At 44.2% G+C, this 16,524-nt stretch overlaps 1 protein-coding gene across 1 annotated transcript in view; it reads left to right on the forward strand.

Annotated features, from left to right (window-relative positions):
* Positions 1-3,433: 3,433 nt before the first annotated feature.
* Positions 3,434-16,524, forward strand: part of LOC148146269 (putative G protein-coupled receptor 139) — a 34,396-nt gene continuing 21,305 nt past the window's right edge. The window contains exon 1 of the mRNA XM_087998622.1: positions 3,434-3,614. Coding sequence (XP_087854748.1) covers positions 3,434-3,614 — 181 coding nt within the window. The remainder of the gene's footprint in view (positions 3,615-16,524) is intronic.

Below are 16,524 nucleotides of genomic sequence, written 5' to 3' on the forward strand. Positions count from 1 at the left end.
AGAGATTCATCCCAAGGAAAATGAAGCATGGTACATGGGGACTGAGGCAACCATGGCTGATTAGGGAAGACACGGCTAGTATAAAAGTAAAAAAGAAAGCATATAATGTGGTGAAGGGTAGTGGGAAACCAGAGGATTGGGAAGCTTACAAAGACTAACACAGGGCAACAAAAGAAGAAATAGGAGGGAAAAGATTAAATAAGAGGGCAATATAACCAGTAATATAAAGGAAGATTGTAAAAGTATCTTTAGATATATGAAGGACAAAAAAAAGGCAAAAGCAGGCATTGCACGACTGGAAAGTGACATTGCAGAAACAGCAGTGGGGAACAAGGAAATGGCTGAGCAGAACCCCTGAGCTCGTCAAATGTCATTTAACCCCAAGTTAGAAGACTGGTCTGAATCAGTAACAGTCGAAGGGATTCCTCCTGATACTCAACACGTGATCTGCAGAGAGTGTCGAGGTCAGGCGTTCTGTGAAGAGAGACAGAACAAGTTACAAAGACGTGTCTCAACCTGATGACATCCATCAGACCATAGGACACAGGAACATAAATTAGGCTATTTAGCTCACTGAGCCAACTCCACCATTCAATCATGGTTGATACATTTCTCAACTCCATTTCTCTCACTTTTTCCCTGTAACTTTTGATCCTCTTGATAATCAAGAACCTATCTATCTCACTCTTAGGTATACTCAAAGATCTGGTCTCCACAGTCTTCTGTGGCAGTGAATTTTGTATATTCCCCACTCTCTGGCTGAAGATGTTTCTCCTTATCTCCGTTCTAAAAGGTCTTCCCTTTACTCTAAGGTTGCTCCCTTGTGTCCCCAGTCCTACCGACCAATGGAAACATCTTCCCAACATCCACTCTTTCCAGGCCTTTCAGTATTCTGAAATTTCAATTAGATTCCCCATCATCCTTCGAACCTCCTTCGAATATAGACCAAGAGTCCTCAAATGTTCCTGATATGTTAAGATTTTCATTCCTGGGACCATTATCTTGAACCACGTCTGAGCCCGCTCCAGGACCGGTGTATCCTTCTTGAGATATAGGGCCCAAAACTATGCACAGTCGTCTAATTGTGGAGTTACCAGAACCTTATAGAACTTCATAAGTACATCCATGCTTTTATATTCAACTCCTCTCAAAATAAATGCCATCATTGCATTTGACTTCCTAAGTACTGACTCATCCTGCAAGTTTACATTGAGAGAATCCTGGACTAGAACTTTCAAGTCTCTTTACATTTCGGACTTTTTTTTTCTCTCATTTAGAAAATAGTCCATGCTTCTATTCTTCTTAATACAGTATGTGACCTCACACTTTCCCATGATGTACTCCATCTGCTACTTCTTTGCCCACTCCCCTAACCTGTCCAAATCCTTCTGATATTAAAAAGTCTTTGGAGATGCTGGGAATGGTTTCCTGGAGGTTGTGATTTACATTGCTGTAGACATTCAGAAAGACCAGAGAATTTTGTGACCCACTCTGAATGAGCCGTGGTGACTGTATTTGGAGCATCTGGGTCTGTAGCATGCACTACAAATTGAATAAAAGTTGCAGAGAGGGGAATCTCTGTAAAATGGAATGAGCTGTCACAATCAGATCCACCGTGATCTTATTGAATGGCCCCCTCATGCATCTCATACATATATTTCTGTTTGTAACAAGCCCTTCTCTCCCAGTGCACTACACTGGTGAGGAATGAGTTGCATCTTCCTGTTCTTGGTTAACAGGATTCAGAGGCTCACTAGCTTCCAGATTTTCGAGGGTACCAGTCTCACACAGTTGAATGACTGCCTCCTGTTACTGTATACCAGGTTTGTGAAAATACATGTCCACTTCCTGCTGCTATGTAATAGGCTTGAATAATTGTGTGGTCAGCTACTTATTCTGTGGAATGGAAATGAGGGACCTTTCTTTGAGCTTCTACTGATTGAAAGCCTTCGTCCTCTTTCTGTAAAGCATCTTCAAACGCTGGATTAGGCCAGCACAGTGGCCTAGTGGTTAGCACTGCTGCCTCACCATGCCAGGGACCCAGGTTTAATTCCAGCCTCGGGTGACTGTCTGTGTGAAGTTAGCACGTTCTCCTAGTATCTGTATGGGGTTGCTCTGGTTTCCGCCCACAATCCAAAGATGTGCAAGTTAGGTGAATTGGCCATGCTAAATTGCCCATACTTTCAGGGCTGTGTAGGTTAGGTGCGTTAGTTAAGAATAAATGTAGAGTAATAGGTTTAGGGAATGGATCTGGTTAGCTCACTCTTTTGGAGGGTCGGTGTGGACTTGTGGCTGAAGGGCCTGCTTCCACACAGTTAGAATTCTCTGAATTATGTATTTGTGTTTATTTTTCTCAGTAATTGAACCAGAAAGTTGACTAGTTGTGCTTTTTTATGACAGATTTGACAGGTTGAATGACCTTCTCCAGTTTCTGTGGAACATATTGAAGAGGCTGAGTGGAATCCTACTGTCCATCTCTGTAACAGGCTTGAAAGGCTACATGACCTCTTCCTGTTCCACTGTAACAAGCTCGATTGGGATGCTTCGGTTTCGTAGACTGCAGAGGTTGAAAGACCTCTTCCAGTTCCTGTACAACAGGCTCAAGAGGCTGAATCGGCTCCTCCTATTCCTGTATAAGACTCAAGAGCCAGAATGACCTTTTCCTGTTCCTGTATGACAGACTTGAGAGGCTGAATAGCCTCCTCCTGTTCCTCTGTCACAGACTCGACAGGCTGAATGGCCTCCTCCTGTCCCTCTGTAACAGGCTCAGCAGGCTGAATGGTCCTCTCCTGTCTCTCTGTAACAGTCAGATGGGGACAGAATTACTCCCCCCTGTTCCTGAGCAGCCGTCTCAATGCTCTGAATGATGTCACAAGGAAAGGATTTAATAACAAGACACTTAAAACTAGGAGCTGTATTACACAAAGTTAATGAACAGTAAATAATGTTACACTGGGTTATGGTCTCTAGAAATTTCCCCACCAAACATTTTACGCAGTTTGCCAGTTATTTTATCCCTGTCCTGATTCAGGACATGGAATATGTACAACCCTGCAATGGTCCTGCACTACTCCCAAACACAAGGCAAAAAGATTAATGCGATTAAAAGACTTATGATCCATCCCTCAGCAACCCTCATATATTCTATCGAGATTGAATATATTTTCCTTTAATTGTGATATGAAAAGTGATGTAACAAAGGGGTTAACTGATCCTGTTTATTCAGGAGCTGCAATAAATACCACTCATCTTGGATTTTAATTCTCCCAGTGGAGGGTTTCCATCCTTTCATGATAAATGGGCTCCACTCAATGTGTTACCCAGTAGTATGAGTGGGAGCATCACCTTAGAACTAACAGGGATCAACAGCTCCAGAGATAGGAGGAGGAGGAGAGATCAGAATCTGAGAATGTTGGACTGGTATTTTCCAACAATGGATCAAAATCTGAGAATAATACAGTGGAATATTCCAACAATGGACAGGGGTTTATCCTGGAATGTTTGGTACCTTTCTACATATCATGATCGGTTGCCATTATCGCAGAGGGTCCAATATGCACTTTTGATTACTCAATGTTTTTATTATCCTCTTCTGGCTATCTTTGGTCTCCCTGGTAAGTCTTACATTCCAATTATTATTTCTACAAACCATATATGACTGTATTACTGTTGTTATTATTTACTCTACATTCCATTTTGCATCTTTTGTTTCTGCTGAGACTCTGAATCCAGATATGCACTCCATAAACCACTATTACACGTATGCTTCTGGCAGTGCTCCTTGTAGGTGCTTCTCTGTTTACCTACTCAGCTTCAGCTGTGAACCATGATTCATTGCATTCCTGTCCTTGGTATTTACATTTTGGGAACAAGAGGTTCTGTTCTGGTTACAAACTCTATTTCTTTCCTCTGACATCCAATCTGATCTGAGGCTGAAACAGATGAGTCACAACGGTGGTGATCCCTTTGGCCATGAGCGGAATCCTAAAACCATTCCCTGACCATTCCTAAGTTTAATTACTAACACCTCAAGAATATACTTCACTGGCTGATCCCATCTGCTGTTTGAACATTGAGCTATGACATAGTGTTAAGGATGCCAACAATCTGTTGCTGACCGTCCCAGCTTCAAGCTGCTAAGCACGCTTAGTCATGGCTCGTATCCAAATTTACAGCAAAAATCTGAAACATCCGTCATTCTTGTGTCACTGGTCTATATTGCTTTTGTATCTGGCAATGCCTTTATTTTAATATTCTCAAGCACTTCATCATATCTGACCATGAACTGTCCCTCTGTCTCTTTCTCTCTGTCAATTATCCAAAACCCTGCCAGTTGTTCATATTTAAAATGATTTTTTTTCCATGCGTGTTCTCTCTGAAGCTATGCTATTTTCACCTACCCCTGCCCCCTTCCACCACACCAACACACATACGTGTGTGCGCATACACAACGTGCACATAATAAAACACTTGCCTTGTTACCATGCAATGTTTTGAAGAAATATGAAGAGGACTGATGAGGACGGTGTGGTGGACGTGATTGATGTGGACTTCAGTAAGGCTTTCAAACAAGGTTCCCCATGGTGGACTGGTTAGCAAGGTTGGATCACATGGAATAAGACAGAATGAGCCATTTGGGTACAGAACTGACTTGAAGGAAGAAGACAGGAGGTGGTGGTGGAGGGTTGCTTTTCAGACTGGAGGCTTGTGACAGCAGTGTGCTGCTAGGACCGGTACTGGGTACAATGCTTTTTACACTGTTAAATAAATGATTTTGATGTGAAGATATGATATATGGCTAGTAAGTTTACAGATTATACCAACTTTGATGGATTTGTTGTCTTGTCCCAGTTTATGGTGTCTGGGATGGTTCTGTGAGGCAGATTCTGAATTTTCTTTAATGTTCTATTTCTACTTATTCTTCAAAGTAATCATTTTTGTGATTTAGACCCTGCAATGCCTCACCTCTCCAGTTAGACCCATTCCCATCTTTTTCCCTTCATATTTCCACAGCATGTACTCAGTTATAATTAACTGTCTGTTTCTGTCTTTAATCTGAGTCTTTTGTTCCTTATGCACCTTTTCCTGGCTTTTGTTTTAGGCTCCTAGGTACATCGAGTGCTGGCATTGTGAAGCTCAGAAACAATCAAATAGTGTATGTTGGACTGTTATGCACTTCCTAGTGTGTCCCATGTGATGGTTCATGTTGGACAGGGGGTGTCAGCAGCTTTGGTACACATCTTTGAAACTAGGTCTATGCCTGTGCACTGAACACCTGTGTTTGTCTCTCTCAGGTGATCATGCGTTCAGCAACAGGAGGAAGCTCTCGAGTATTATTGTAACTTGTAGCTGAGGGGCTTCTAACTGACTCCTGTTCTTGAAAGTTTTGTGGAGGTGCTGGGGATGATTTGTTGGAGGTTGTGCTGTGAGCTGCCTCAGACACTCTGGATGGAGCATGGGCACTGTACTTACAGCATCTAACAACAAATGGAGCAACAAATGGAGCCGAGGCTGCAGAGAGAGGAAGTTCTGACATCATGGAGTTAGTGTGTATGGGGAAAGGTATCCACCCAGGGTTTAAAGACCAGTTTCCCAAGTTACACATAACCCAGGAGCAGAGTGTGAGGGGACCCTGACTAAACAAGGAGCTGGTCACAGAGCGGTGTCACCTCCTTCAACATGACATGCATCTTCACACCAGGGGGAGGACGGAGCTGCCAATGGCTGTTAGGATCATAGTTTCATTCAGCTTCCAGGATCTGGAACTTTCCAGGCAGGGAGTGGGTGACATACCCATCACCTCCCAGTATGTGGAACATCAATGTCACCACTTGGTGATGGAGGACATTTATGGTGGATGAGGTGAATACAATGTTTTCTCCCTCAGCAGGGAGCTGTCGAGTGTATCCTCATTTTCCCAGTGGTGTGCATGGTTTGATGGGATACTGACAACAATGTGGAGAGGCAGAGAAACTGAAGGACCTCTCATTCCATTAATGCTGCAGTGTGACTATGCACTGAACTACATAAATCAGAGTCATAGAATTGTACAGCATAGAAACCTACCCTTCTGTCCAACTTGTCCATGCCGACCAGACATCGTAAATGAATCTAGTCAATTGCCAGCATATGGCCCATATCCCTGTAAACCCTTCCCATCTATTTATCTATCTAAATGCCTTTTAAATGTTGTATTAGCTCCCGACACTTCCTCTGGAAGCTTATTCCATACACACACTACCCCCTGCTTTAAAACATTGTCCTTAGGTCCTTTATGTATTGTCCCCTCTCACCTTAAACCTATACCACCTAGTTTTGGGCTTACCTACACTGTGAAATAGATCTTGACTATCTACCCTATCCATGCCCCTCATGATTTTATAAACATCTCTCAGGTCACCCCTCGTCCTCCAATATTGCAGTAAAGGTAATCTCAGTCTGTTTACCCTCTCGGAATAGCTCAAACCCTCCAACACCAGCAACATCCGGTGGCTCAGTGGTTAGCACTGCTGCCTCACAGCACCAGGGTACCAGATTCGATTCTAGCCTCGGGTGAGTGTCTGTGTGGAGTTTGCACATTCTCACTGTGTCTGCGTGGGTTTCCTCCAGGTGCTCCGGTTTCCTCCCACAGTCCAAAGATGTGCAGGTCAGGTAAATTGGCCATGCTAAATTACCCGTAGTGTTAGGTGCATTAGTCAGAGGGGAATGGTTCTGGGTGGGTTACTCTTCCGAGGGTCGGTGTGGACTTGTTGGGCCAAAGGGCCTGTTTCCACACTGTAGGGAATCTAATCAAATCCCTTGTAAATCGTTTCTGAACCCTTTCAAGTTTAACAACATCTTTCTAACAGTGGGGAGACTAAAATTGAACATAGTATTCCAAAAGTATCTGAACCAATGTTCTGTACAGCCATAACATGTCACCCCAACTGCTCGGCTCAATGGACTGACCAATGAATGCAAGCATACCAAACACTGCCTTCACTATCCTGTCTACCTGTGACTCCACTTTCAAGGAACTATGAAATTGCACCACAAGCAACACTCCCCAGGACCGTATCATTATCTGTCCAAGTCCTACCCTGTTTTGCCTTACCAAAATGCAACCCCTCACATTTAGATAAATTAAACTGCCACTCCTCGGCCCATTGGCCCATCTGATCGATGTCTCTTTGTACTCTGAGTTAACCTTCTTTATGGTCGACTATACCAATTTTGGTGTCATCTGCAAACTTATTAACCAAACCTCCTGTACTAACATCCAAATCATTTATATAAATGAAAAATACAGTGTACCACAAGGTTCAGCATTGAGGGTTCAGCAGCCCTCTATCATCACCCTCTGTCCCCAACCTTCTAAGTAATTTTGTATCCAAATGACTAACTCTCCATGGATTCAATGTGATCTTACCTTGTTAACCAGTCTATAATGTGGAACCTTTTTGAACATCTCGCTGAAATCCATTGACTTCCAATTTCGAAAGTTGCTGATGCACATGGACCTCAAAGGTCCTTGCAGAAGAACAAATAATTACAGTGAACATGATGCATAGCGTAGAGAGAGGCCATTCAGAGGTTAATACTTGCTCTCTGCAATTTCTGCTTGTCGCTAAACGAGGGAGGGAGATTAGCCAGAGGTTGTGGTCAATATTGGGACCAGATGTAGATAAAAGAAGGGTGACGTCCTGCAAGCACAATATAGCAAGCTGGGAAATCAATGAGAAAAGCAGAACTCCAAAGGCAATAATCTCAGGGTTACTCTCAATGCCAAGTACTAATGAGACAAGGATTAGCAGAATAAACAAGCTGAATGTTTGCCTGGAGGGATTGATTAGAGGTTGGGATTTAGATTCTTCAGGACATCGTGTTGAACATCAATGTCACCACTATGGTGGATGAGGTGAATACAATGTTTTCTTCAGGATGGGGAAGGTGGAATCTTTACAACCCATGCAGGTTGCACCACAGCCACCCCAGTGAAGATCTTGACCTATGGGAGGGGGCTCTCGGTTCCGTGATCGATCAATGAACACTAGCAATATGGCCTGTTTCTGAATGATTTCACACTTTATTCAATCTCGGCCGGGCACAGGTTGTCCAGTAACACAGAGGTTAAACACTTCCATGTTCCTCGGAGAAACTGCGCACATGGCTTAAAACAAAGACATTTCTATACTTTTCTTAAAAAGAGGTACAGGCCATAATCATACAGCACATTCAAACAATTACCAATCAATTTTAACAAAATGGTTTTATTGACAGCAACTTAGCTCAATGATATTTCCTGGGAACCAACTTTGTTTTCCAACGTCCAAGTACTCCTATCTCACGAACTTAGTCTCTGCATCTGCACTAAAGGTCAGTTACAATTTCCAGTAAAGTCTTATTTAGTCTAGTTATTTCTATGCTGTAAAGGAAGCATTGTCTGCTAATCTCTGTAGAGACAGACTGTGGTTAAGTAAATTATGCAGCTTTAGCCGGGTTAAAAGCCATTTTATACAGCTTTAAGCAGAATTGTCAATTTGTAGCTGAGAAGCCATTGTCATGTTATTTGCATTAAGAAGCCAATTTATTGCTGTTTATGTTAGTAAGAGCATGTATTAAATGGTTGTTCCTGACTACAGCCAGTTACTTCAGCTTGTATTCAGATTTCAGATTCTCACCAGTACCAACATCCTTGCAAGGGAGACTTGCGAGTACTGAGGGGGAGGGTTTAAGCCAGAGTGGTAAGGAGGTGGGAACCAGACCAGGGAGAAAGGGAGTGAGGGAAAGATAGGAAAGTAGAAAGCAAATGAAAGCAGAGGAAAAATGGCTATCAAAGGATATTCAATCATTTAGAGGGTGGGGTGGGGTGGGGTGTGGTGAAGATGGAATCAATGCAACAGTGAGAAAATATATCAGAGCAAGAAACCTAGATGTACAATCAGTCTGGGTGCACCTAAGAAGCAACAAGGGGCAGAATGCATTCATGGAAGTTCTTAATAGAGTTCTAATCAAGCTGATGTGGAAGGAGATGAGAGGAAATTGGAGATGCATACAACAAGGCTGCTCCATTAATCATAATTTTAATCTCCATATAGATTGGCAAGCCACATTCGTAATAGTACAGTGACAATGATTTGCTGGAAGTGTACATGAGTGATTTTCAACCAGAATGCTGAGGAACCAACTTGGGAACAGGTTATCCTAAATTTGCTTAAATGAACACTACGGGCAATGATAAGGGGTTAATCAATAAGTGTATTGTGTGAGGTGCTTAGGGAAAGTTGACCACAGTATGACAGAATTGTTCATTGGGATAGAAAGTAACGTGGTTCAATACAAAACTGAAGCCCTAAATCCGAACAAAGGAAATTACAAGCATATGAGTTGGCTGTGCTAGACAAGGTAACTTCATTAATAGGCTTGACACTGGTTGATATCTGAGGAATGAATACATGCACTGCAACATTATACATTGCTTTTGGACAAAAGAGCACAAAAGAAAAAGTGGCCCACATATGGCTAACAAAACACTTAGAGGAAGATATTAGTTTCAAAGATGAGCCATATAAAGTTGCTCAAGGAAGTAGCAAACCTGAGCCTTGGAGCAGGGTGGACTTCAGCAAAGGAGGTCCAGGAAGTTCATTACGAGGGCAAAAATAAAGTATGAGAAGTAAATTTGTAAGGTTGACTATAGAATCTTCTCAAAATATGTAAGAAGATCAGCGAAGACAAATTTTTCAAGACTCTTCATACTTACAGTCTGAAATGGGGTAAATTGATAATGGGAAAGTGAGGACTGCAGATGCTGGAGATCAGAGCTGAAAATGTGTTGCTGGAAAAGCGCAGCAGGTCAGGCAGCATCCAAGGAGCAGGAGAATCGACGTTTCGGGCATGAGCCCTTCTTCAGGAATGAGGGAAGTGTGCCAAGCAGGCTAAAATAAAAGGTAGGGAGGAGGGACTTGGGGGAGGGGCATTGGAAATGCGATAGGTGAAAGGAGGTTAAGGTGAGGGTGATAAGGTGAGGGTGATAGGCTGGAATGGGGGTGGGGGTGGAGAGGTCAGGAAGAAGATTGCAGGTTAGGAAGGTGGTGCTGAGTTCGAGGGTTGGAACTGAGACAAGGTGGGGGAGGGGAAATGAGGAAACTGGAGAAATCTGAGTTCATCCCTTGTGGTTGGAGGGTTCCTAGGCGGAAGATGAGGTGCTCTTCCTCCAGCCGTCGTGTTGCTATGTTCTGGCGATGGAGGAGTCCAAGGACCTGCATGTCGTTGGTGGAATGGGAGGGGGAGTTGAAGTGTTGAGCCACGGGGTGGTTGGGTTGGTTGGTCCGGGTGTCCCAGAGGTGTTCTCTGAAATGTTCTGCAAGTAGGTGGCCTGTCTCCCCAATATAGAGGAGGCCACATCGGGTGCAGTGGATGCAGTAAATGATGTGTGTGGAGGTGCAGGTGAATTTGTGGCAGATATGAAAGGATCCCTTAGGGCCTTGGAGGGAAGTAAGGGAGGAGGTGTGGGTGCAAGTTTTGCATTTCTTGCGGTTGCAGGGGAAGGTGCCGGGAGTGGAGGGTTGGGTTGGTGGGGGGGGGTGTGGACCTGACGAGTGAGTCACAGAGAGAGTGGTCTTTTTGGAACGCTGATAGGGGAGGGGAGGGAAATATATCCCTGGTGGTGGGGTCTGTTTGAAGAAGGCGGAAATGACGACGGATGATACGATGTATATGGAGGTTGGTGGGTGGTAGGTGAGGACCAGTGGGGTTCTGTCCTGGTGGCGATTGGAGGGGTGGGGTTCAAGGGCGGAGGAGCGGGAAGTGGAGGAAATGTGGTGGAGAGCATCATCGATCACGTCTGGGGGGAAATTGCGGTCTTTGAAGAAGGAGGCCATCTGGGTTGTTCGGTATTGGAACTGGTCCTCCTGGGTGCAGATGCGGCGGAGATGAAGGAATTTTCCTTCGTTTCCGCTGCATCTGCTCCCAGGAGGACCAGTTCCAATACCGAACAACCCAGATGGCCTCCATCTTCAAAGACCGCAACTTCCCCCCAGACGTGATCAACGATGCTCTCCACCGCATCCCCTCCACTTCCCGCTCCTCCGCCCTTGAGCCCCGCTTCTCCAATCGCCACCAGGACAGAACTCCACTGGTCCTCACCTACCACCCCACCAACCTCCATATACATCGTATCATCCGTCGTCATTTCCGCCACCTCCAAATGGACCCCACCACCCGGGATATACTTCCCTCCCCTCCCCTATCAGCGTTCCAAAAAGACCACTCCCTCCATGACTCCTTCGTCAGGTCCACACCCCCCACCAACCCAACCCTCCACTCCCGGCACCTTCCCCTGCAACCCCAAGAAATGCGCCCACACCTCCCCCCTTACTTCCCTCCAAGGCCCCAAGGGATCCTTCCATATCAGCCACAAATTCACCTGCACCTCCACACACATCATTTACTGCATCCGCTGCACCCAATATGGTGCACTCTATATTGGGGACACAGGCCGCCTACTTGCGGAACATTTCAGACAACACCTCCGGGACACCCGGACCAATCAACCCAACCACCCCGTGGCTCAACACTTCAACTCCCCCTCCTACTCCACCAAGGACATGCAGGTTCTTGGACTTCTCCATCGCCAGAACATAGCAACACGACGGCTGGAGGAAGAGCGCCTCATCTTCCGCCTAGGAACTCTCCAACCACAAGGGATGAACTCAGATTTCTCCAGTTTCCTCATTTCCCCTACCCCCACCTTGTCTCAGTCCCAACCCTCGAACTCAGCACCGCCTTCCTAACCTGCAATCTTCTTCCTGACCTCTCCGCCCCTACCCCCACTCCGGCCTATCACCCTCACCTTAACCTCCTTCCACCTATCACATTTACGACGCCCCTCCCCCAAGTCCCTCCTCCCTACCTTTTATCTTAGCCTGCTTGGCACACTTTCCTCATTCCTGAAGGATGGCTCATGTCCGAAATATCGATTCTCCTGCTCCTTGGATGCTGCCTGACCTGCTGCGCTTTTCCAGCAACACATTTTCAGCTGTAAATTGATAATGGGAAGCAAGGACATGATGGAGCAATTAAACAACTGCTTTTGTTCTGCCTTCATAGAAGAAAGCACAAGTAATTTCCCAGAAATGCCAGGGAAGCAACTGTACCCAAAGCAACAAAAGAGCAAAAGAAAGGTACAGCACAGGAACAGGTCCTTCGGCCCTCTAAGGCTGTCTCAATCATCATGCCCTAACTCGACTAAAATACAAGCCTTCTACCCTTATTCGGTCCTTATACTTGTACTGGGAGAGAAACATTGAAAGTGATTAAGATTAGAACAAAATAGTGCTGAAAAACTTAATTAAAGTAAAATGATACTAAAGGAGTTGGCTGTTGTGTTCGAATCCTTGCTGATTATTCGTTATTTATGTTCTTATTATTTTATCAATTTTGGTTTTGAGCTCAAGATGACTGATGGACTTTGAAACAACTTGTGGCAAAAGGGGAAAAAAATTAAACAAGCTTTTGCTTTATTGGGAAAAACCCACAGCCTCTTCATTCTGATGCAGTCAGCCATTCCCATCAACTTCAGGTCTCCATGTAGAAAGAAAGGATGGCCCCTCAGATAAAGGCTGTCCCCCTGATTCATGACTGAAAACACCCTCCCCCACACCACTACCCACCGTCAACCAACCACATCAAAATATCCCTTGTGTACTCAGAGCAAAGGGGCCAGCGGGGACATCAAGAAGCAGAATATCAGGGAAATGAAGCAACACTTCCAATGTCTGAATGGTTCAGAGTGAACCCTTCAGTTCAAACTGTACGAATATGTCTCTCCATTTCAGTAATATACCGTCTTCCATTCTTCCTGAAAGCCAAAATGACAAGTTATGTGTCATATTATATTCCACCTGCCACACAATTATCTGGAAGAAAGTGAGGACTGCAGATGCTGGAAATCAGAGTTGAGAGTGTGGTGCTACAAAAGCACAGCAGGTCAGGCAGCATCTGAGGAGCAGAAGAAATGACATGTAGGGCATAAGCCCTTCATCAGGAATTATGCCCAAAATGTTGATTCTCCTGCGCCTCAGATGCTGCCTGACCTGCTGTACTTTTGTAGCACTACACTCTTGATACCAACTATTATCCATTGACTTTACCTGTCCATGGATTAAGACTTCCAACCTTCTCTTGATAATTTAATTTCCTGCTTATCTTAGTGTTAGCCCCAAACCCAGTTACAGTACATTTGTTCCATTCCTGCAAATCATTGATATAGATTGTAAATAGCTGAGGACCCGGCACTGGTCATTCTGTGATTCTACTGGTTACATTGAATCTCTACAGTGTGGAAACAGGCCATTTGACCCAACAAGTCCACACTGGCACTCTGAAGGTTAACCCTCCATACCCATTCTCCTACTCTATTGCTGTACCTTTTCCCCTGACTAATGGACCATACCAACACATCCCTGAACACTACGGTCTTCTATCTACAAATAAGCTCAGCTTTCATTCCTGTAAACTCTCGTGGGCATTGAATCAACTTGATTATCCTTTCCTTATGAGTTTACAAATTCATTGCAGGAATTATTTGTGGGAAAAGAATCTCTGAGCTGATCCAATGCAACAATATCATTTCTTCAGTGAGGAGACTAAATCTGTACACATTACTCCAGATGCGATCTCACTATGATCCTGTAAAGTGTCAAAAACCCTTTTCTAGTGTTTGATAAGGTTTCCACTCAGGTTAGAGCAACATCAAGGAGAAGCAAGCATTGATGGGAGTTAGATTTCAAAGTGAAAACTGCAATATATGTGTTGGGCATGTTATAAAACAAGAAATTCGATATCCAAGTTTGAGGGTACTGCAGTAATAATGGACGATTTCAAGTTTCATCTAAACTGTTAACCCAAGTGAATGCTAATGCTGAGAAAAATGGATTTCATGAGCAAAGTATGAGGTGGTTTGCTTGAGCACCAAACTAGAGATCAGGCTGTTTTGGAATTGGTGTTGTGCGATCAGAAGTGCGAATTGAAAACCTTGCTGTAAAGGAACTTTTGGAAGTAGTGATTATAATACATTGAAATTTACATGATTTCTTAATACAAAACAGTTTTTGAAAAGCAATTACAGGTATATACCTAAGTCATACAAGCCATGAGGGGCAAGTTGGCTTCAGTGAATTGGAAAAATTCGTGAAAAAGATTTCATGGAGAAATGGCAATGTCTGTTACTTATTGAAACACTGTAAGATGTATAATATACACATAGCCCCCATGGTGCAAACAGCAAAAAAAAAAGTTGACTCAACGATGGTTTACAAAAGAAGAGTGCATTAAATCAAAGGAAGTGGCTCAGAAAAATACTAAGTATTGTGGGACGCCATGGATTCAGAGAAATTTATGACCCAGCGAGGAAGGAAAAAGGAACTGAGAAGGAAATCAAAAAGACAATAGGAATGCAAACTAAAAGAAACATAAAGCTTGCTAAAAAGATGCCACCAAGAGTTGAAACAAAAAGCTGAAAGCAAGATCTTTATTCTTTAACAGGGTGGTTGTTATGGGGGACTTTAACTTTCCTGATATTAATTGGGAAAGCTATAGCTCAAGTTCGTTAGATGGGTCAGTGTTTGTCCAATGTGTGCAGGAGGGTTTCCTGACACAATATGTAGATAGGCCAACAAGAGGTGAGGCCATACTGGATTTGGTTCTGGGTAATGAATCAGGCCAGGTGTTAGAATTAGAGGTAGGTGAGCACTTTGGGGACAGTGACCACAATTCGGTGACCTTTACTCTAGTGATGGAGAGGGATAAGTGTGCACTACAGGGCAAGAGTTATAGATGGGGGCAGGGAAATTATGATGCTGTGAGGCATGACTTAGGGTGTGTGGCCTGGAAAAGTAAGCTTCAAGGCAAGGGTGTAATTGATATGTGGAGCTTGTTCAAGGAGCAACTATTGAGTGTCCTTGATAAGTATGTGCCCGTCAGGCAGGGAGGAAAGGGTCGTGTGAGGGAGCCGTGGTTTAATAAGGAATTGGAATCCCTTGTTAAATGGAAGAGGGCGGCCTATGTAAAGATGAGGCATGAAGGTTCAATTGGGGCAATTGAGAGTTATAAGGTAGCCAGGAAGGACCTAAAGAGAGAGCTAAGAGCAGCAAGGAGGGGACATGAAAGGTCCTTAGTTGGTAGGATTAGGGAAAACCCTAAGGCTTTCTATAGGTATGTCAGGAATAAAAGAATGACTAGGGTAGGAATAGGTCCAGTCAAGGATAGTAGTGGGAAGTTGCGTGTGGAGGCTGAAGAGATTGGGGAGACACTAAATGAATACTTTTCGTCAGTATTCAATCAGGAATAGGACATTGTTGTCAATGTGAGTACTGAGTCACAATTAAGTAGAATGGATGGCTTTGAGGTATGTAGAGAAGAGGTGTTGGAAATTCTGGAAAGGGTGAAAATAGATAAGTCCCCTGGGCCTGATGGCATTTATCCTAAGATTCTCTGGGAAGCAAGGGAGGAGATTGCAGAGCCATTGGCCTTAATTTTTATGTCCTCGTTGTCTACAGGAGTAGTGCCAGAAGATTGGAGGCTAGCAAATGTGGTTCCCTTGTTCAAGAAGGGGAGTAGGGATAACCCTAGTAACTATAGGCCGGTGAGTCTCACTTCTGTTGTGGGCAAAATCTTAGAGAGAATTGTAAGGGATAGGATTTATGAACATCTGGATAGGAATAATGTGATCAAGGATAGTCAGCATGGTTTTGTGAAGGGCAGGTCGTGCCTCAAAAACCTTATTGAATTCTTTGAGAAGGTGACTAAGGAGGTGGACGAGGGGAAAGCGGTAGATGTGGTGTATATGGATTTTAGTAAGGCGTTTGATAAGGTTCCCCATGGTAGACTACTGCAAATAATAGGGAGGTATGGCATTGAGGGTGAGTTGGAGGTTTGGATTAGGAGTTGGCTGGCTGGAAGAAGACAGAGGGTAGTAGTTGATGGCAAAGGTTCATCTTGGAGTGCCGTCACTAGCGGTGTTCCACAAAGATCTGTTTTGGGACCATTGCTGTTTGTCATTTTTATAAATGACCTGGAGGAGGGGTTAGAAAGTTGGGTGAGCAAGTTTGCGGATGATACGAAAGTCGGAGGAGTTGTAGACAGTGAGGAAGGATGTGGCAGGTTACAGCGGGATATAGATAAGCTGCAGAACTGGGCAAAAAGGTGGCAAATGGAGTTCAATGTAGCTAAGTGTGTGGTGATTCACTTTGGTAAGAGTAATAAAAAGATGGGGTACTGGGCTAACGGTCGGATACTTGGTAGTGTGGATGAGCAGAGGGATCTTGGTGTCCATGTACACAAATCTTTGAAAGTTGCCACCCAGGTAAATAGTGCGGTGAAGAAGGCATATGGCGTACTGGCTTTTATTGGTAGAGGAATTGAGTTCCGGAGTCCTGAGGTCATGTTGCAGTTGTATAAGACTCTGGTGCGGCCACATCTGGAGTATTGTGTGCAGTTTTGGTCGCCATACTATAGGAAGGATGTGGAGGCACTGGAACGGGTGCA

This window comes from Chiloscyllium plagiosum, unplaced genomic scaffold (assembly GCF_037043375.1).
Source record: "Chiloscyllium plagiosum isolate Xiang-an unplaced genomic scaffold, Cpla_swu_hap1 HiC_scaffold_21, whole genome shotgun sequence".
Classification (NCBI taxonomy): Eukaryota; Metazoa; Chordata; class Chondrichthyes; order Orectolobiformes; family Hemiscylliidae; genus Chiloscyllium; species Chiloscyllium plagiosum.